This window comes from Pseudorca crassidens, chromosome 20, assembly GCF_039906515.1.
Source record: "Pseudorca crassidens isolate mPseCra1 chromosome 20, mPseCra1.hap1, whole genome shotgun sequence".
NCBI lineage: Eukaryota > Metazoa > Chordata > Mammalia > Artiodactyla > Delphinidae > Pseudorca > Pseudorca crassidens.
This window is the reverse complement of record NC_090315.1, coordinates 27,034,420-27,056,684: the sequence shown is the minus strand read 5'-3', so window position 1 is coordinate 27,056,684 and position 22,265 is coordinate 27,034,420. Positions and strand designations below refer to the sequence as shown.

General features: G+C 46.2%; 1 protein-coding gene across 1 annotated transcript in view; it reads left to right on the top strand.

Annotated features, from left to right (window-relative positions):
- LOC137215761 (ATP-binding cassette sub-family C member 12-like) overlaps positions 1-22,265 on the top strand; it is a 59,360-nt gene that overhangs the window by 5,550 nt on the left and 31,545 nt on the right. Inside the window, 11 exon segments of the mRNA XM_067721409.1 lie at positions 281-428; positions 718-954; positions 2,250-2,423; positions 2,808-2,955; positions 6,555-6,703; positions 9,288-9,395; positions 14,167-14,281; positions 14,284-14,462; positions 17,975-18,046; positions 20,425-20,444; positions 20,446-20,538. Coding sequence (XP_067577510.1) covers positions 281-428; positions 718-954; positions 2,250-2,423; positions 2,808-2,955; positions 6,555-6,703; positions 9,288-9,395; positions 14,167-14,281; positions 14,284-14,462; positions 17,975-18,046; positions 20,425-20,444; positions 20,446-20,538 — 1,443 coding nt within the window.

Genomic DNA, 22,265 nt, shown 5'->3' with positions numbered 1-22,265 from the left:
TATTGTGCCAGAGACAGGCAGGAGGAGGAAATCAAGGCCCGGAAAGAGCACAAATGCCAGATACCAGCTTGTGCTGTGTCAGGGCTCTGCCCGCTGCCTCGCTCATGTCCCATCCACCCTCCAGAAAAAGAAGGGAGAACCAATGCTATTCTTCTGAAGCCACCACTGCCAGGGATGGGGGTTGTGCTAAGAATTCTTGCAAAGTTTTTTCCATCAGAGTAGCTTTGAGCAGCAAGTGGGAATGTAAATCTTTTTCCTTCTTCCTGTTCTTTCATCACAGATTTCGAATCCTTTGGGATGAAGAGGTAGAAAGGATGGGTCCCGAGAAAGCCTCTCTGGGCCGAGCGGTCTGGAAATTCCAGAGGACGCATGTTTTGATGGATCTCGTGGCCAATATCCTGTGCATTATCACGGCAGCCGTAGGGCCGGTGGGCGCACTGGCCCTTCTTCTGCCTTGTCTCCCAGGTTCCCAGACTGGCAAAGAATGTCATTAGTTATTTTCTCTACGATCTGGTGGGTCTAGTACGTTGTTGTTATCTTTGCGCTCCTTGGGGGCGAATTTTCATAAAGCTAATCCTTTGTCAAGCACAGCAGCAGCCACTGAAATTAATTAAAAAGTTTGCCTCATAAAGTCAGCTTGCTGACATTAGCTGAGGCCTCCTGTACCTACCGTGACCCCCAGCAGCACACTTCTCTCTTCACCGCGCTGTTTTACAGATGATTCTCATTCCCCAAATCCTCCAGCAGACCCAGAGCACCTCCAGGAAGCTCTGGGTTGGCGTCAGCCTGTGCACAGCCCTTTTCACCACCGAGTTTACCAAAGTTCTCTTTTGGGCCCCTGCCTGGGCCATAAATTACCGCACGGCGATCCGGTTGAAGGTGGCCACCTCCACCCTGGTTTTCGAAAACCTGGTGTCGTTCAAGACGCTGACACACATCTCTGTTGGTAAGTTGGTCCAGAAGGAGTTTAACTTTAGGAAACTAAATTCCGAGTTTTCTGAATATGTGTGAGATGTGCTTCCTGGATGGAATATCTGCCCCCCTTTTGGTTGTCAATATCCTGCCCATCATGTCCCATCTCCTTGCTTAGTAAAGTGGTGGAGACTCAAAACACCAGAAGAATTGAGAGAAAGGAGAGCTCCATTCAAGCTGGAGAATTTGGAAAGGCTTCCCCGTTCCACTTGGAACAGGGCTTAGGGGTGACCTCATCCAATCCCTTTGACCGTCAGTGAGGACACTGAAGCAGTACAGAGAACACTACAGCATTTAATAAAATTGATTGACTAACGGATCTGATGATTCCAACTGTGTAGTATTTGGGATGCCAAGTCCCAACAAAGACCATGCCTGTTGGACTTCAGAGTTGACATTTTCTTAAGCCCTTAATCCTTAGCAATAAAATCTTCGCCCTTTACACAAGAACATTTCCCTGGCCAAGGGAAACCTGGGTGGTGTGAGGTAAGGGAAAAGACTTGTTTCTTTCTTACACTTGCTCTTTCAGTTTGTTCAAAATATCCTGTATCAATTATGATTAGATTCAGTTGCATATAACCGAAAACCTCCCAAAACAGTAGATTAAACAGGATGGATTTATTTCACTCTGTGTAAAAGGAGTCTGGAAGAGGATGATCTGGGGCTGGAGTGGGGACTTCCAGGCTTTTCTATTTTTCTTCATCACTACCTTAGCATGTGGCTCCCATAATGGTTCAGGATGGAAGCTGCAGGTCCAACCATCCCAACCATGTTTCAGAGAGCCGGTAGGAGGAAAGAGACTTCCAAGTTGAGTTGGCTCCCTCTAAGAATTCATCCCCAAAGTTCCATTCAGCACTTTGGCTTATACCTCATTGCCCTTAACATAATTACATGGTCACCATGCTTCCACAAAGGAGGCTGGGAAATGTGGTCATTTTGCTGGGCCCATGGATGCCCTGATTAAGCAGGGTTGTACTAATAAGGAAGAAGGAGATAGAGCTATCAGGTAGGCAGCTGGCAACCTCGCCGGCATGTTCCCAGGTGGTACTTAAGCCTTTCTTCATTGGGATTCTCAGTTCTAAAAGACAGGCCTCTCCAAAGTCACACTAAAATGAGACCCACGAAACTCACCCTGTTGGTCCTCTGACAATTCTCTCCCCCTATAAGTCAGTTTTTCTCTTCCTTCCTCAGACCCCCTCAGCCATTCCAAAAGCCTTCAGTTGAGGAAATGTTTAGGTGGCCCTTCCAAAGGCTGAACCCATGTGCTTTCTTTCCAGGTGCTCAATATACTATCAAGTGATAGTTATTCTTTGTTTGAAGCTGCCTTGTTTTGTCCCTTGCTAGCCACCATCCTTATCCTAATGGCTGTCTGTGTGGTGTATGCCTTTTTCATCGTGGGGCCCACAGCTCTCATCGGGATATCCGTGTGTGTGCTATTCATCCCCATCCAGGTAATGGCAGGTCTCTGCTGTTGTACTTCACACACACTCTCACTGAAGTGGACTTTGTGTCCAGGGCCTGGCCCTGAAGCCTGGGCCCTTACTTTGAGCTCACAAACAGTACAGTTCTTTTACAACTTGAATTTGAATACCCTGGGGAAGGGGAGCATGCTTCTTCAGTTTGGCAAAGTCCCCAGCACTTTCCTTGCATCCTGGCAATTCATGCATTGGCCTCATCTGCCCTGACCCCAGTCGTGTCCCCCAGAGCACGTCAGCCACAACTCAAGGGAAGGATTCAGCTGAGAATCTCGGGCCTGACACACTCCAATCCCTGGATTTTTAGGCCAACTGCAACTCAGCAATTCTCTGAACACACTGTTTGTACCTCGATTTCAGATGTTTATGGCTAAGCTCAATTCAGCTTTTCTATGATCAGCAATTTTAGTGACAGATCAGCGAGTTCAGACGATGAATGAGTTTCTGACCTGCATCAAGCTGATTTAAATGTACACCTGGGAGAAATCTTTTACGAACGCCATCCCAGGTAGGATGAGCAGTTGCTGAAAGAACCACTTACCCTGTAGAATGTGCTCTTCTAAGGGGTTCTTAAGGGTCCTGGGGCCGGGCATTCTGGAAGTTGGCTGAAGCGACCCCCGAGCTGATCTGTAGGCTTTTCAAAAAATTACAGAGATTTTAGAATAGACCCAAGGGCTCAGCAGGTGAGTGACATATGGTTTAGCCATACTGAGGTCAGTGAATCCTTGTACTGGCCAGTTACCTTTCACAAAAATAGTCCACTAAAACATTACGAGCAGGAGAAGAGCTGGCTCAGCCTATTTCCTTGACTGGGAAGATGTCCACACGGACACACGCACACACTAACACTTACACACATGTCCCCTCCTTGCCGGCAGCAGCCTCATCAGGATCGGATGTCTCACTGACTTGACATGCTTTGGGCAGATAAGAGAATGCATATATAGCTGTTTTGTTTTAAAGACGATATGAAGACTATTTCAATCAAATAAAAATGCAAATCTAATTGCAGGAATAGTTACATAATTGCTGACATAGACTCAGGTGGTTGACCGGTTAATGATTTGAACCACCGTTACAACTAACTCTCTGGATCCACAATTACACTTTTAGACCAGCATGTAATTGGGCCCGAAGCTGTGTATCCACATTTTAGGAAGCAGCTTTAGAGAATCTGCTTTTGAGACTGCCAAAGGAAGTGCCCCAGGTTGGGATGCTGGCAGCCCTATTGTACCCTCTTTGAAGACACAGAAATACTTCCTCACACTCTGAACTCACTTTAATACAATTTATTTGATGTGATTAAATTTGATTCCATTTGACCTCATTCAATTTAAAACTCAATTTAATTCAAGTCAGTTTAACTCAATAAATATGTACCAAGTTCCTACTATGTGCAAGGCCATGGGAGTCACACAAAATAATTAGGAAAAGGGTCCCTAGTTTTAAAATTGAGGGAGGATGAGTTAACTAAGCTCAAAAATAGCTATTAGTTTGCTGGCTCTACTTCTAGAATATATCTGGAATCTTTCTGCTTCTCTTCATTCTACTGTCACCCTAGTCCAAGCAATGTCCTCTCCCTTCCAGCCTATGGCAAGAACTTCTAGATGCAACCCCTGCTTTCCTCCTTCCCCCTAAAACCCATGATGCACTCAGCAGCCAGAGTGACCTTTTAAAAATGTCAGTCAGATCTTGTCTCTCCCCTGCTGAACAAGCTTTAGTGGCCTCTTATCACACTTAGGTTTTTTCACGTTTAGGTCTTTTGGATGAAGTCCAGATTCCTTCCTATGGGCTATTAGATCCAGCACAGTCGGGCCCCTGCTGACCTCCTGACCTCATCACATCTTATCCCAGGCCTTGATACCTCAGCTTGAGCCACAGAAACCTTCTGTTTTTAGAACAAGATCCACACCCGTTCATGCCTCAGGATCTCTGCCGTTGCTGTTCCCTCTGCCTGGAATGTCTTCTGCTAGATGTTCATGCTGACTTTGTCTTGACTTTGGGTCTCCTGAAGTCAATGTCACTGACTCAAGAGGGCTTCTTTTTTTTTTTGCGGTACGCGGGCCTCTCACTGCTGTGGCCTCTCCCGTCGCGGAGCACAGGCTCCGGACGCGCAGGCTCAGCGGCCATGGCTCACGGGCCCAGCCGCTCCGCGGCATGTGGGATCTTCCCGGACCGGGGCACGAACCCGTGTCCCGTGCATCGGCAGGCGGACTCTCAACCACTGCGCCACCCGGGAAGCCCTCAAGAGGCCTTCTTGACCACAGTCTCAAGCAGGTCCAGTCCCCATTCACCTCTCAATCACTTCATCCTGTTCATTTCTCTCATATCACCCAACACAGTTTGTAATTATCTTATTTACTTATTTGTTTCTTTATTGTCTATCGCCCCTACTGGAAAAGCTGAGACCCTGTTTGTCCCTATATTCCCCAGCACCCAGCACAGCCCCTGGCATATAGCAGACATCAGGTTAAAATGTGCTGAATGAGTGAACATGTGAATTAATTATAGGATAAAATGGGTAAAATGCCACAAAAGAAACTGAGAGGAGCTCCATGGGTGTGAGAGATGAGCCTCCTGGCAGAGGTAGCGTTTTAGACAGGCCCTGAAGGATATAGCAGGGATGTGGAAACAGATGGAGCTGGGGAAGCCCCCTGGGCAGGAGCAAAGGCCTGGAGGCTTTGCGTGGGGAGAAGGAGGTGGCTGGTGTTCTTGAGGGGAAGGGCGTGTGGACAGCATGCTTTGGATCCCAGCCTCTTAAGAGGCAAGTCACTTAACCTGCTAAGCCTTTCCTCTACTGTCAGAAGGGCATAATGATGGCTTCTGCCGTGTCACACTGTGGTGAGAGCAGCCGAGGGAGAGCGTGCCTGTGCAGGGTTCAGCCCAGCACCTGGTCTGTAGGCAGCCCTCAGCGAGAAGGGCTGTGACACCATGTTGCTAATGTGAAAGGGTTTTTGCAGAGGACGCTGGGATTGCCATTAAGGACTCTTTAAACAGCAGGGGAGGGAAGCTTGAATTTTATGTGTGAGTGGTGCGGAGTCATGGCCTCATCTGGACTTACGGAAGGGAGATGTGCTCTTGGGTTTTTGCAGCTGTTCCTGAGACAAAGGGCAGGGGCCTCAATCTGGCAGTCTTCAGGCTGGCATATGTGTTTTGTTTGGCCCCTAGAGTACTTTAACTTTTTCAATTAGTTCCCAACATTTAAGAGTAGGGAGATGTCTCATAAAATTCCACATTTCAGACTTCAAAACAGTCTGGTGAGCCTGGGACATCCTCGCTCTGGTATTGCTCTCTGCCCACTCCCTTCATTTACCTTACTTGCCTGACCCCTGTAGGCATCTGAGTGTATGACTCCTGACACACAGAGAATCAGATCAGGAGGGACCTTGGAAACCATCCAGCAATGGCAGCTGACATGTACTGAACCCCCAGTACATGCTGGCATTGTGCTCCGGGCTGTCTGTGCTTCCTCCCATTTAAACTTCACAACAAGAGCCCTTAACACTCATTTGCAGGAGAACAGGGCAGGAGTAATATGTTTCTTTTTTTAAAAATTGAAGTATAGTTGGTTTACAATGTTGTATTAGTTTCAGGTGTACAGTAAGTGATTCAGTTATACATATATATATTATATATGTATGTATATAATATATATATGTTCTTTTTCAGATTCTTTTCCATTATAGGTTACAACGTATTGAGTATAGTTCCCTGTGCTCTACAGTAAATCCTTGTTGTTTATCTATTTTATATATAGTAGTGTGTATCTGTTAATCCTAGACTCCTAATTTATCCCTCCCCCTTCCCCTTCCCCTGCGGTATCTATACTTTGTTCTCTATGTCTGTGAGTCTCTTTCTGTTTCCTAGATAAGTTCATTTGTATTACTTTTTTAGATTCCACATATAAGTGCTATCATATGATATTTGTCTTTCTCTGTCGGACTTACTTCACTTAGTATGATAATCTCTAGGTCCACCCTTGTTGCTGCAAATGGCAATATTTCATTCATTTTTATGGCTGAGGAATATTCCATTGAGTAATACGTTTCTTAATGCTGGTGCTTGACAAGCAAAATAAGACCACCGTGGACTGCTTCTATTTCACAGATATAAGGAAGAGGGAAAGGAGATTACTGGAAAAAGCTGGATTTGTCCAAAGTGGAAACTCAGTGCTGGCCCCCATTGCATCCACCATAGCCATTGTACTGACATTCACCTGCCACATCCTCCTGAGATGAAAGCTCGCTGCCCCAGTGGTAAGCACCTCTTTAGAGCTGGCCTCTTCTGTACCCAACTCTGCAAGTGCCAGGTGGGTAGCTCCTCTGGCACTGGCATCAGATCACCCAATCACGGTGAGCCAGAAGACAGCAGAATTCCACCCTGACTTCTAAGACAAGTACTTGAGCTGACTGGGAGCCGAGGAGAGCTTAGTAGCAACTCTTATTCAGTCTACAGCAGGGCAGGGGTAGTAGTTAATGCTGGAACACAATTTTTCATTTGGACATTGAAACCAAAGGAGCCCTTGGCTATTTTATTCTTATTTATCCATATATACGCCAAGAAAAGAGTTGGTGAAAGTTCTCCGGGTGGGAGGGGTGTCAGTATTGGGAGAGGCAGTGTGGTGTCCAGATCAGGGTCCCCCTTGTTTAAAGCCTGACTCCACACTTGCTAGCTATGACTTACAGCAATTCACGGAACCTCTCTTGTCTCGGTTTTATTATCTGTAAATGGGGTGATGACAGTCCCTATCGTAGTGAGGATGGAAGTTGTCTTCCACAAAGCACTCGGTCAGCACCTCGAATGCGGTAAATGCTGCGTAAGTTGTTCCTGTTCTCATTAGCCTTATGCTCACCCAGGCCAGGCATATTCGGGTTGAAAACCTCAGAAGGAGAATTGGAGTGAACGTGAGGGGCTCAGGACCTGAGCTAGAGAGGAAATGGCCCCTGACTGAAATAAAGAAACAAACATTTCAGATATTAAAGCAGCGTCTGAAGGGCAAGTTGGAAGAAAGAACGTAAAGGCAAGAAAAAGAGAGAGAGAGAATGAAATAAAAAAGGAGAGGTATGCTCACCAGAAAAGAATTGCACCAAAAATCAGGGATCTGGAGGGGAGGGACGTTTGAGAAGGCAGGATCCTCTTCTGGGGCATTCACTGTGGCGCTGTCAATCCAATTACTGCCCCGTGTTTCTTTGGGAGATACCTTAATTTTGTTAGTTTCTTCACACACATTTTTCTCTCACACACTCTGGGGGCTTGAACATAGCCATGAACCGAAAGCCAAAACGAACAGCAATGGTTGATGTACAGAATGAATGTTACTGGATTATAGTGGCTGCTGTCTACCATCCCAAACCAAAAAAATTTTTTTCCCCAGAACACACCAAGCAAATTAATTTGAAACCAAATTGAGTGCACATTGTTAATATTTTTTAAAAAAATGATTTAGAAGAAATCTAGACCAAGAACAAATTCCCTGAATGCGAGGCTCGTATTTCTTTGGCCTAAGAATCCCTTTCAGTCTCCTCCTCTGCCAGAGCCACATGAGTAGGAGGTCAGCCCTGAGGAGCTGTCACATCAGGCAGCCCGGGGACTCTGCTAGCCAGGGCCTGGGCTTCCTGAGCCAAGATAGTGCTCTAGGACCTGGGGGAGCTGAATTCTCTTTGGGGATGTATTTAGGACCAGATGTGATGAAGGGAGCATCTTTCATCATCCTCTTAATGAACTAACTAGGATTAGTTGAAGCCTGGGGGCCCTGTCCATGGGGCCCATTCAACAGCAGGAAGGATCACTCCAGATTTGTCGATGGAAGTTGTGTTTTTAATTTCTTAGATGGGTGGTTAGGGAGAGGCTGCTAATTACAAGGACAGATGAGAAGATGAAAGCTGAGAGATGAGATCATGCCCCCTGTGGGGCACCCACAGAGCAAGGAAACTTGTCTTCATTGAGGCTATATGATATTATCCACCCACCATGCAGGGCTCAGTGGGGAAGGCCCTAGTGAAGGGGGGTCATTGTTCATTGTTTTGGAAATGACAGTGGAACCAAGGCTCTCAAATTGGTCCCTTATGTGTGTGTGGAGGCAGGGCATGGAGGCCAGACCCTGAGGGCAGGAGAACCAGCAACCAGCCTGGGCCAGGCACATAATTCTAGGGAGCTTCCACCTTCAACACTGGTCTCTGTGTGGTATGTAAAAGGATGCTCTATCTCTGAAGGGTCAGATGCCTCTGAAGCAACCAAGAGAAGGAGATAATTTAGGAAAAATCTGCATAGGTTTTTTTTGTTGTTTTTTTTTTCACGGTACGCGGGCCTCTCACTGTGTGGCCTCTCCCGTTGCAGAGCACAGGCTCCGGACACTCAGGCTCAGTGGCCATGGCTCACGGGCCCAGCTGCTCCGTGGCATGTGGGATCTTCCCGGACCAGGGCACGAACCCGTGTCCCCCGCATCGGCAGGCGGACTCTCAACCACTGCACCACCAGGGAAGCCCTGCATAGGTTTTTGAAAGAATGGTCTAGGCCAAATAAGGATATGGTATGGATGGAGATTTCCAAAGGTCCTCAATTAGAGGCCCTTTTCAGACCTTATCCTCTGGATTGACAGAGATAAGGGGATAAGTTTCCCACCATTTTGGTGAAAATCCAAACGCAAAATAGTTTAAGATGTTAATACCTTCAATTTGCCAACCCATGATTTCTGAGCCATGAAATGAGAAAATTTTTCCTCTGAGAATCCCAACTGTGCTACTGTTTCTCATCTCAGGAAGTTTAATCCCCATGGACTTAATGGTTCAAAGCCAAGGCAACATCCCATCCTGAATTCTATACCTCTCTTTTGTTCTTCAGGCATTTAGTGTGATTACCACGTTTAATGTAATGGAGTTTTCAATTGCAATCTTACCTTTCTCGGTCAAAGCAGCAGCTGAAGTCAATGTCTCTCTAAGGAGAATGAAGGTATAACTAACACTGGGTGAGCAGGGAAGAAAGTTCTCATTTGGGGGCAGGAAAATTCCCAGATAAGGGGAGGCTGTGTCAACCCATTGGAGGGCTGGGTCACTGGTTTGGTGGGTGTTGGGAGAAGAGCCTCCATTCAGTGTCGGATACACAAATATGCATCAAGCAGGATATAGGCAGAGTATTATAGGTGGCCTGCCCTTTTAGTAAAACTGAGATGGAGTCTCCACCCAGGGAGATGATGTTCCTGACCCTCTACTCTTTCTCCAAGCCATGACTCTTAACTTGTTCCAGGAGTGGAGCTCAGTTTGCACTGAGCCATCTCCCCTTTGCCTACCTAGTTTGTCCTAGGATGTGTGTGGTGACAGAAGTGATGAAGACGGTGGCGGGGGGAGACACCATATTTATACACTCATTTAGTCATTTTATTTATTAATTTATTCATTCATCAAAGATTTACTGTGTGAGTCCCAAACAGGATCAACACAAAGAGAACCACATAAAGACACATTGTAATTAAAATGGCAAAAATTAAAGATAAAGAGAGACTATTAAAAGCAGCAAGGGAAAGCAGCAAGTTACATACAAGGAAACTCCCATAAGGCTATCAGCTGACTTCAGCAGAAACTCTGCAGGTCAGAAGGGAGTGGCACGATATATTTAAAGTGATGAAAGGGGAAAAACTACAACCAAGAATACTCTACACCACACGACTCTCATTCAGATTTGATGGAGAGTTCAAAACTTTACAGACAAGCAAAAGCTAAAAGAGTTCAGAACCATCAAATCAGCTTTACAAGAAATGTTAAAAGGACTGTTCTAAGCTAGAAAGAAAAGAACACAACTAGAAACATGAAAATCACAAAAGGAAAAACTTTATCAGTAAGGGCAAATATACAGTAAAGGTAGTTAATCAACTATGTATAAAATTGGTAGGAAGGTTAAAAGACAAAAGTAGTAAAATCATCTAAATCCACAATATATAGTTAAGGGATAACAAAACAAATTGATGTAAAATATGGAAAAACAGTACTTGTGGGGAAGAGAGTAAAAACTCAGGGTTGTTAAAATGCATTTGAAATTAGGAGATCAGCAACTTAAAATAATCGTGTATATATATGTATAGATTGCTATATATAAACCTCATGGTAATCACAAACCATACATTTATAATAGATAAACACACACACAAAAAAGAAAGGAATCCAAACATAACACTAAAGATAGTCATCAAATCACAAAGGAAGAGAGCAAAAGAAGAAAAGAACAAAAAAGAACTACAAAAACAACCCCAAGACAATTAACAAAATGACAATAACTACCCATTATTACTTTAAATGTAAATAGACTAAATGCTCCAACCAAAAGACATAGAGTGGCTGAATGGATATGAAAACAAAACCGATATACATGCTGCCTGCAAGAGACTCACTTCAGATCTAAAGACACACACAGATTGAAAGTGAGGGGATGGAAAAGGCATTCCATGCAGATGGAAATCGAAAGAAAGCTGGAGTAGCAATACTTATATCAGAAAAAATAGACTTTAAAACAAAGACTGTTACAAGAAACAAAGGCATTACGTAATGATCAAAGGATCGATCCAAGAAGAAAATATAACAATTATAAATACATATGCACTCAACATAGGACCCACTTAAATATATAAAGCCAATATTAACAGATATAGAGAAATTGACAGTAGCACAGCAAAGGAAAGCATTGGCAAAATGAAAAGACAACCTACTGAATGGGAGAAAATATTTGCAAATGATATGACTGATAAGGGGTTAATATCCAACATATATAAACAGCTCATACAACTCAACATCAAAAACCCAAACAACCCAATTAGAAATGGGCAAAAGAACTGAATAGAAATTTTTCCAAAGAGGAAATGCAGATGCCAACAGGCACATGAAAAGATGCTCAACATCGCTAATCATCAGGGAAATACAAATCAAAACCACAATGAGATATCACCTCACACCTGCCAGAATGTTTATCATCAAAAAGAACACAAATTACAAATGTTGAGGAGGATGTGGAAAAAAGAGAACCCTCGTATACTGTTGGTAGAAGGTAAATTTGTGCAGTCACTATGGAAAACAACACTGTGGAGGTTCCTCAAAAAACTAAAAATAGAACTACCATATGACCCAACAATTACTCTCTGGGGTGTATATCTGAAGAAAACAGAACACTAATTTGAAAAGATACATGCACCACAATGTTCATAGCAGCATTATTTACAAAAGCCAAGATACAGAAGGAACCTAAGTGTCCATTGAGAGATGAATGGATAAGGAAGATGGTGGTACATATACACAATAGAATATTACTCAGCCATAAAAAGAATGAAATTTTGCCATTTGTATGAATGTGGATGGACTTGGAGGGCATTATGCTAAGTGAAATAAGTCAGACAAAGAAAGACAAATACTAAATGATATCATGTAAATGTGAAGTCTATAAAAGTAAAGCAAAATACCCTGAATATAACAAAAAGGAAACAAACTCACAGATATAAAGAACAAACTAGTGGTTACCAGTGGGGAGAGGGAAGGGGAAGGGGCACGATAGGAACAGGGGATTAAGCGGTACAAACTGTTATGTATAAAATAAATAAGCTACAAGGATATATTGTACAGCACAGGAATATAGCCAACATTTTATAATAACTTTAAATGGAGTATAATCTATAAAAACTTTGAATCACTATGTTGTGTATGTGAGACTAATATTGTAAATCAACTATATCTCAATTAAAAAAAAGATTTACTGTATGCTTCCTATATGCAAGGCACTGTGGAAAATGCAAATATAAGGAAGAGAGTCTTTACTCTTAAGAGCCTCCAGTCTAGTACAGGACCAGGTATCCCAGTAATTGCTATATATAGTAAGGGTGAAAGTGATGTGTAGGAAGGGCAGATAAAGTGGTTTTGAAGTTGAGGCAAGGAAAGGAAAAGGAGAAGCACATTTCAGTCAAGAGAACAGTGCGTTCAGACCTCTGTGAATTGATTGGAAGATCTTATTTACTCACGTCTGAAATGTGGATGTCATTTTAAGCATCCTAGGTGCCTGTATCCCTCTTCTCCCTTACCATCCACATTTAACCAATCAAGAATCCTGTTGGGACTTCCCTGGTGGTGCAGTAGTTAAGAATCCTCCTGCCAATGCAGGGGACACGGGTTCGAGCCCTAGTCCAGGAAGATCCCACATGCCGCAGAGCAACTAAGCCCGTGCACCACAGCTACTGAGCCTGCACTCTAGAGCCCTTGAGCCACAACTTCTGAGCCAGTGTGCCACAACTACTGAAGCCCATGTGCCTAGAGCCTGTGCTCCGCAACAAGAGAAACCACTACAATGAGAAGCCTGCACACTGCAACGAAGAGTGGACCCCCACTCGACACAACTAGAGAAAGCCCGCACACAGCAACAAAGACCCAATGTGGCCAAAATTTAAAAAAACAAAAAAAGAATGACACAAATAATAGTTAAAAAAAAAAAAAGAATCCTGTTGACTCATCTCCTGATCACTGCATTCCTTCAATTTTAAGAGGCACCATTTATGAGATTGGATTGGAAGGTGCACTGTTGAGTTATTACATTTTGAACAAAACACAGAGTTAACCTCATGACATTAATTGTGTAATGATACCCAATATCTTAGACTAGAGGAACAATGCTATTTCTTGACTCCACAACCTCCACTCTGTCCCTAGTGTCATCACCTTCATTCAAGACTTCATAGTCTCTCATCTGAACTATCAGAGTGACTGAAGAACCAATTGTCTTTTTCCAATGTTGTCCTTTTCAAATACATATTGCACTGTTAATTGAGCTTTAAAATATTTGTCTGATCACTGACATTAACCTGCTTGAAATCCTTGTCCTTCACTCTCCAGCACTGAGCCTGAGTCCTCCATCAGCACGTCCTCAGTTATGTCTCCACTTCATTTCTTATCCCCTTCCTACCTTGAGCTCTGGCCCTCGGTTATACTGAACTTCTCGTCTTATACCTCTCATCCCCCCAAACCATGCTATTGCCTGTTTTTGCTCATGCTGTGCCCTCTACTAGAAAGCTCTCCTCCCCTAACCCCTCCCTCATCTTTGCCTGTACAGCACTGTACAGAGTCAGCTCAGGCATCAATTACATGGGCCTCCAGGATGCGGAGCCAAGTGTCCCATTCCTGGCAGTTGCAGGGCTTTGTCCCTGTCACATTTCACTGAAATGATCTGTGCATGCTCCCATCTCCGCCTGGACTGCAGTCTCTTCAAGGACAGGAAGCATGCCTTATTACTAATATTTGCATTTCTGTCGTTACCCCAGAATCTGGTACAGAGTAGGCACTTGGCAGGTGTTTTGTTGAACTGAGCTGAGTGGGGACTTAGGAAGAAGACACAGCAGAGACAGAACATGTGACCTTGGTTTCATAAGCATTAGTGTCAAGCAGTGAAGCCAACCACCCAAAGACTGGCAAAAGCTGGCCATCTTGGGCATAAGGGTAAACTGTAGCTGGGATCAGCATTCTCCAATGTGGGTGACCCAGATAGGCCTTGTGCTTAAAAAGGCAACCGTTCTACATAGTATGAGCTAATAGACTATTTTTGCTGCAGCTTCTCCTGGGGGAATATCTTCAGAATACCTTTCCTGGATGTCCCAGGTAGAATTCCCAAGATTATGAGTTGGGGTCATTAGAAGATATACTGGGATGATTCTTGCAAATGGATGACGTCTGCCAAGTTAATTTTGTTTCTTTACTCTTAGAAAATTCTCATAGCTAAAAGCCCCCCATCTTACATCACCCAACCAGAAGAGCCAGATACAGTCTTACTTTTAGCAAATGCCACCTTGACACGGGAGCAAGAAACCAGGGGGAAAAGTGACCTAAAGAAGTGCAGAATCAGAAGAAGCATCTTCTTAAGAAACAGAGGCCAGAGGCATACAGTTTGAGTCCATCGGGTCAGGGAGTCACCAGTGCCCAGGAGCAACGTGGCAACCCCAAATCGGTTCTGCACAATATAAGCTTTGTGGTGAGAAAGATGGGTACGTGTTCCAAAGGTGTGACCTCCATCCTTCTTCCTTGTGTCACAGGACCATGGCCTTCTCAAGGCTGAATATAATTCAGTTTGAGCAGGAGGTCGTGGTGGGATGTCTCCATTTCTCCCCAAATTTTAAAGCTATGCAAATGAAGCCTGGAGACATCTCTTCAAGCTGAGAGAATACTGTTGTCTTAGTGGTTGTATTAGTGCCGATCTTCAAATTCCACAGGAGTTGAGAGCCAGTTGCAGTGTTTAATGGACAATCCATTTCAGGTGGCTAGACTCAAACTGACTAGCTTTCATAAGTCTTTTCAGATTTGTTCTTAATTTCACGTTGAAGTCCAATAATAGATTATAATTGCTGACAGTTATGAGCAATTTCTATTTACGAGGCACCTAATTAACTCATTTAGCTACCCCAAAACCTTACGAGGTGGGTGTATAGCTGCCCCACTTTATGACTGAGGAACCAGAGACACAGCAGGTTAAATAACTCGTCCAAGTCATACAGCTCGAAAGTGGCAGAAGAGGGCTTCACACCCAGGGTGCCTGGTGCCACCACCTGCTCTTAACCACCAAGCGACACTGCTCTTGTAAAAAGCAAAATGAGTGCCACAAGCAGCCTAGGAACAGAAGCCGGCCAGATTCTGCTGATTGCCTCCCTCCCCTCGGGATTCGGGGGTGGAGTCCTTAGAGCAGCTCTGCATTTGGGGAATGTTTGACCTTCTCTTGCATGTGGTTTTCTTGCCCTGGGTACTCGTCAGCCCACAGCCCGATGGCAGTGTTGATTTTGCTGCAAAGGGCTCAGCATTAATCTTGTGCCTAATATTTTAATCTCCCGTCTTGTTGACTCACCCTTTCCCCATGTGAGCACTATAGAGGGAGAGGTTCTTATGTATTATGTGACGCTAGGCTCAGTAACTGGTGTAGAGTGATACCTCGTAGCTAACAAGGCTCTCTGCACATATTCATTGGAAATGATATTTGGTTGGCTGAGTGCAATTGAGCTTGGCTCTCAGTGAAGTCTTGCTGTGTGCAGCCCACTTGCTTTCTCATCACTCTTCCCCGCCTCTGACGTGCAGCACCCAGATTACTTCAACCATGCCTTCAGCGTTGCTCCAGAGAGGACTCAGTGAACAGCTCTTGTGTTGTAAAGAAGCCTCCTCAGCCCTTCAATCGCTTTCCTCCTTTTCAGTACGTTGGTGGCTCATGACTTGTCGTCAAGGACATGGTCAATATTTTGTGAAATAAGGTGAAGACAAAGGGTGCAACACAATATCTTGGGGATTAGGGCTATGCCTCTCTAGCCTGGTGGACCCAGGCTCCAGTCCCAGCCACTCGCCAGCTGCATGGCCTTAAGCATATTGCCTAACTTCTTCAAGCCAGTTTCTTTACCTGCTCCATGGGTATTTTAATAATAGTACCCACTTCACAAGGTGGATGGGAGGATGGAAAGACACATCACGCACAAATGCTAAGTCCCCACGGACGGGAGCTATTGCTGTTGCCTTTTTCCTCTAACAATCATGTCCAGCTTAAGTGCTGCCCTTAAATGTCCTAAACTCAAGGCATCTATGTTTTTCCAAATTTAGTTCTAAGATTCCATTAGACCATAGCCTCCTTGAGGTCAGGGTACGTATCTGTGAACTTGTTCACAGTCGTGTGGCCTTACACTGAGCCCAGAGCCTGGCACAGAGTAGGTTTCCAATAATGTTTTCCAAATAATCAGAAACTCAGGGGTGCAGGCCTCATGGATTTCCTGCTGAAGACAAGGATGAATCTAGAAGGCTTAGATCTGGCCACAAGTAGTGGACAGGACTCAACTAAGAGCCAAGTGTCTAGGGAAGCTGGATCCATCCCTGTGTCTCTTTGTCCCAAAGTCTTCATAATGCCTTGGTTCCTTGTAGTCCTTTTGGTGGAATTAAAATGGATCCGCTTCACTTACCTGCAGCGCCAGTGACAGTAAAGGTAGGGACTGCGTCTACCTTGATCACTGCTTTATTGCCAGTGCCTAGTGCAGTATCTGGTGTTCAGTAAAGACTTATCCAAGGGCTGAATGATGACAGGCAACAACCCTCTTGTGCTGGGGGTAGCAGGCAGGCGAGGGGCCCTCTGGTCTAGCTCAGGTGGGAAAGAAGCCACATTTGGCCCCGTGCTGGGCATCTTTGCTCTGAGGCATCACTGGGAGCAGGTCTCAGTGAGAATGTTCTAGATGTTCCAACTGCTGCATTGCAATATCTGCTTGAACACAAGAGTGGTCTCACCTCAGAGTCTCCACATGGATTCCTATTCTGCCAGCCGTGCCCCCCCCCCCCACCGCCATAACTACGCGGCTCACTCCCTTGCCCCCTCCGGGTCTTACTCAGACATCACCTGTAGCAGGTACTGTCAGTGACCCATCCGTGTGGCCTGGCCATCTTCCAGCTGCCAGATCTGCATCTGTGTGCCTGAGGGCCCTCCCCACCACCCTCAGTAGGCCGAGGGAGCAGCTCTCAAACACTGACTGTTGGCTATTTAACCTGACTCCCTCAGCCACTGGGGGGACAAAGCCATGCTCAGTTTCCGCAATTCCTTGAGTTTCCCAGCAGCATTGAGCTTCATTTGCCTCCTGTGGGAGCTGACCTAAGAGCACTCCCTTGATGGGCCACCTTCCTCCTCCTGTACCATCCCCCTCCCCCCAGCGGGTGTTTTCTGCACCTCCCCAGCAAGCTACCTTCACTCAATTCCTTGCTTTGGGGTCTCCTTCTGGGAGAGCTCAAGCTAAGAGGTCCACATGTCCAGTAAGGCTCCCCGCCCCCATCTCCTCGCTGCTTTATCTGCTCCCACGGCATGTATCTGACATACTCCATATTTTACTTATTTATCTTGTTTACTGTCTCCCCAACTAAAACATAAGCTCCGTGCGGGCAGACCCAGACTTTTGACTGTGATGTTCTCTGCTGTATTGTGCTATTGCTGGTGTTCAGAACAGCACCTGGCACAAAGCAGGCTTTAGCAATGATTTGTCAGCTGCATTGATAAATCTGCAGCTGTAGAAAAGTCCATGAAGCCAACACGCTGGAACAGCCTAACTGCTCAGTAATTTCAGACTGAGTTGTGATGGAGGAAGGATGCTTTAAGAGGACTTTTAAACAGCACCCGGCCTCCTGTACTTGCAGGCTGTCACTGTCCCTCTGGGCTATGCAGCCTTTGATGTCCATTAGATTTACTTTCCTGGAGTCGGCACAGGACCACCCTCCTGTTCAGGGCCTGTGTATCCCAGAGCAGCGCAAGGCTGTTCTGCACCGGTGCTTATACATGATTTCTAGAAGCCCTCCGGGTGCTGGGCTGGGGTGTGCAGAGGAGGCTCTTAATTAAGACTGAGGCTTCTGCCTCCTATGAGGCCGTGTATCAGGGTTGGGGGTGAGGCTGCAACTGCCACCTCACAGAGCCAGCAGTGTCCCACTGGTCCCTGCCTGGCCTGGCCAGTGCAGTTTGGTGGTGACCCTCTAAGAACTCAGAGAATGACTGTCTTTTTTCTGTTTCTCTGGTAGGGGAAGGTCTTGGGCATCTGTGGGAATGTTGGAAGTGGAAAGAGCTGCCTCCTTGCAGCTCTCCTAGGACAGGTAAGCTGTGTGCTGAGTGTTGTGATGATGGAGTGGCTCCCTGACGGCCACGTGTGGGGCCCTGGACTCGGCCGCACTGGACTCTGTGCTCATAGTTAACGGTGATGCCCAGGAGGTCAATGCACTTGGCAGTTCCAGGCCCATGGCAGGCGGGGCCGGGCCTTCCACGCACTGTCCCCGGTTTGCCTCCTGAGGACATGAGTTAAGCAGCGATAGCTTCCTTGCCTGGAGCTCCATCTTGGTCAAAGGAAGCAATGGGTCATTAAATCCATGGATTTCTCATGACATGCTTGGCCTGTGCCAAATAGAAAGGCCGGCCAGGCAGCTTGGCGGGGAAAATCCCAGGAACCTGCGACTCTCGGTGACTTTAGATCCATCTCCATTTCCCCAGCGTCTGCCCTGAGCAGCTGTTCCTCAATGGAGGAGGGGCTGAATGAATGTGTGAACCAAAGTACACCTCGTGGTAGCAAGGGAGGGCGGGTGCACTCTCCTCCTTTGTCTGCTACTTCTAGCTGCTTGACCCCAGGGAAATGGCCAAGCCATTCACTGTATCCACAGTAAATGAATAGTTCACAGTTGCCAAGGCTTCTCATTCCAAATGAATGAGAAACTTTCTGGGGAAAGAAATTAAGTTCTCTTTCTCTCCACTCTGTGTTCCTAAAGGGAAGTTTGGACACCTGGGATTGCCTTTGCCTGCCATAGAGAGAGGGGGATGCTAGGCTCAGAAGAGCCCCTCCATACCAGGGTGACTCATTCTGGCCTCAGCTGACTCATTTGTAGAAAGAGTGAGAACTCCTTCCCTGCTTGAAGGCGGAGGCAGGGGCTGAGTTAGGTGAGCTGTGGCGGTCCCTCAGTCTCCGGGATTCAGCGTGAGTGCCTTTGATAACCCTAGAGTCGGTAGGGGCATTACAGGTGACCCAGCCCAATTCTCCACCTAATAACATGAGTCCTTTCCACTGAATCCTATAAGAGATGAGTCAACCTCTGCTCAGATGCCTCCAGTGATGGGGAACTCATTATCTCTTTAGAGAGATTTGAGGTATATGAGAGTGAAATTTGCCTCATTTTAACTTCTACCCTATGGTCTGCTCCTGTGGAATGTCCCAGAGAAAACAGAATCCATCTCCCATGTGACAGTGGTGGGATCAGGCCCCTCACGTGGTCACTTGGGAGGCCCCTCACATGGTCACTGGGTTAAATGAGTGGGCTCTGGACGGCATGGTTTCACCAGCTATCTCAGTTTCATGAGCATGGATAAGTCACTTAACCTCTCTGAGCCCTGGTTGGCTCATCTGTAAAATGGGGCTAAGAATGTTGTGATGAAGACTAAATGAGATAACTGATATAATAGTAGTTACAGGACAATTCCCAGCGCCAGCCACAGTGATTAGCATTTTATATGTACTTAACACAGTGCCTGGCATACACCCTATTCATTTTAGCTATTATTATTATAGTTGTTGTTGTTATTGTTATTATCATTCTCTCTTCTCCAAGTCTAATGTTCTCTATCCCTTAGACCATTCCTGAGGAGGAATGGGGTCACATCCCTTGGCCACCTTGGCTATCGTTCTTGGCTGTGCCCAACACACTGCCGCTGGCCCATGAGCACCAGTCCTGAGCACAACGGCCTGCCTCATACACCCTTTCCTGACAGCTACAAGCTGTCACCACCACTAGCCTCTCCCGTTATCTGCTGAGGCTCACCCTGGAGGGCCATCTTAAATGAACGTGGGTACTCAGGGTCACAGGCCGGAGCCCATGCATGTTTCTTAATTGGATTCCTCATTGTTTTGAAAGTTCAGAAGTTCTACATGAAACTAGACTTTGCAACTCCTCTTGAAAAATTAGAAACTCGCCACAGCAGGCTTGCATCCTTGCTTGGCACCAACTGTGCAATGGAGTCAAGGTTGCTTCCTTAGGATGGGGCATGCCAGGGCCACCATCCACAGCAGTGCAGGCTGTGCCCTCTCCCTGGGGGCCTGGCTGAGGAGGGTGGGGTCTAGCCAGTGCACCTGGGGGAAGAGGGAGCCTTTGTGATGGGTCTGCTCAGAAAGCATCTCATCCTAGCTACACAAAGGTGCACATGTGCCAGCAGCAGCCTTGCAGCCTGTGCTCTCCAGAGTACAGGGCTCACCTCTGCCCCTTCTGGAACATGCCCACCTGGGCTCTCGCAGATGTTTGACTTTGAGACCCTTGGTCGGCACAGCCGGGCTTTGCAGTGTGTGGCAAGACAGCTTGTCACCCTCTTGCACCTTCCGAATTAATGCTCATACATTAAGTGGGTGGCGAGTGTGCAACAGGCCCCACCCCCACCCCCGCCGAGGAGAAGGTGGCGAGGCCTGGCTCCTGAAGGTTCTCTGGTGTTGTTGCTCCAGATGCAGTTACAACAAGGAATCTGGGACTCTGGCCTACGTTTCCCAGCAAGCATGGATCTTTCAGGGAAATGGGAGAGAAAACATATTATTTGGAGAAAAGTATGATCACCAAAGGTAATATTAACTTTGAAAGCATGAGGCATTTTAGTATTTGGTATAATCTGCTACAGATGCTGATGCCATTGGTAATGATTGCTAACTGGGTTTCTTTAACGAGTTCTGATTAAACATTTGTCAGATCCAAATGGATGTTGCTTTTTCTCTTCCTGATCCAAGAGTTCTGGAGAGGTGCCTTCTGCAGACCTTTTTCTCTTCCTGATCCAAGAGTTCAAGAGAGGTGCCTTCTGCAGACCTGTGATCACGCTCTCAGAAACGTACGGAATCGCCACTCAATCCCAGTGCAGAGTAGCATATGTTCTGAGGTTCTCTGTAACAGTGCATATGGTGTCTGACTGGAGGAAGAGGAATCTGGCAAGTTTGCTTTAGGCCAAGTAACAAGAACTTTCCTTGAAATTGAGTGCAGCAGGTATGCAATTAGTCAGCCCTGAAACTATTAATTGACACCAGTTTTCAGGATATATCACTGCTGATGTCCCCAAAATGACCTAATGGAATGAAAACAAAGTTCAAGTCATAATTTTTGAATTCACTTTGGACCATTATATTTAAGCTCTGGAAATAGCTTCCTAAGGTTCTTTGCCGAGTTTGGTGTGCTGCCATGTACATTCTCTCGTTAGAGCCCCATAATCACCCATTTAAGGGAGGACCTGGCATCATATCCCCATTTTACAGATGAAGAGGTTGAGGCCCAGAGAGGAGAGCTGACCTGCCAAAGGTCAAAGCTATTAAATGTCAGAGGAACTGCAGGTCAGCATCATTTGTTCCCACTGGAACTGCCTGACAGCCCCCTCAAGTGCCACGATGCTGAAGGAAAGACAAATGGAGTTGGTTTTACAAATCTGGCTGTCAGCTCTTTAACTGTGGTCTGGACTTTCACATCTTATTGCCTGAACCCACAAACTCTATCCTTACTGACGCCATCGGCCAGCATGTGGGTTCTCAGCAAGAGATCTGTTACTTCCCCTCCTTTTTCCTGGCCACGACATCCTGTCATCAAGAGGCTCAGTCAGGGAGTCCTTGGCACCAGCCGAACTGCTCTGCTCAGCATCTCCTGGACTGCCTTTGCCTGTGCCTCCTCCCAGCCCCGCCTGGAATGGCTTCTCTTTCGCCAGAAGCAGACTAGAGGGAGGGATTCCTGTCTTTTATTATTAGGACACCAGAGAGCAAATATTTACCAAATACCTGCAAGACACAGGACTATGCAGGACCATGTGGGCCAGCAGGGTGGCTCAGGTGTAACTTTGCCCTTGAGGTGCTCAAGTCTGTAAAGGGTTGTAGGAGATGCATAACGGGCCAAGGAGGAACGTGCCAAGGGCAGGAGACTGTGGTGGACTGTTCAGAGGCAGTGGAGATCACAAGAGGGAAGAGAGGGTGGCGCTTGAATTGGGCTTGAAGGATGGACTGAGCGCCTTCCTATGTGGCATCTCTAGCAGGGGTTCTCCTCCTGGGGTGGATATTGAGACTCTCAGGACCACAGGAAGCAGGAGGGTGGGAGGAAGTTTAAGATGGGGGTGGAGCTGGCAAGAAGATGAAGATGCGCTGAGCAGTCTGAATCTCACAGTCAAAGATTGGCAAGGTGATAACATTCATTATAACTACCGCTGATGGAAAACTTGCGCACGACAGCATGCTCTTGGCTTGATATGTGTTCCCACTTCTCACAACCCAATGAGAGTTAGTAGCCTATTGTGTAGAGTAGAGAGTGAGGATCAGGGAGGTAC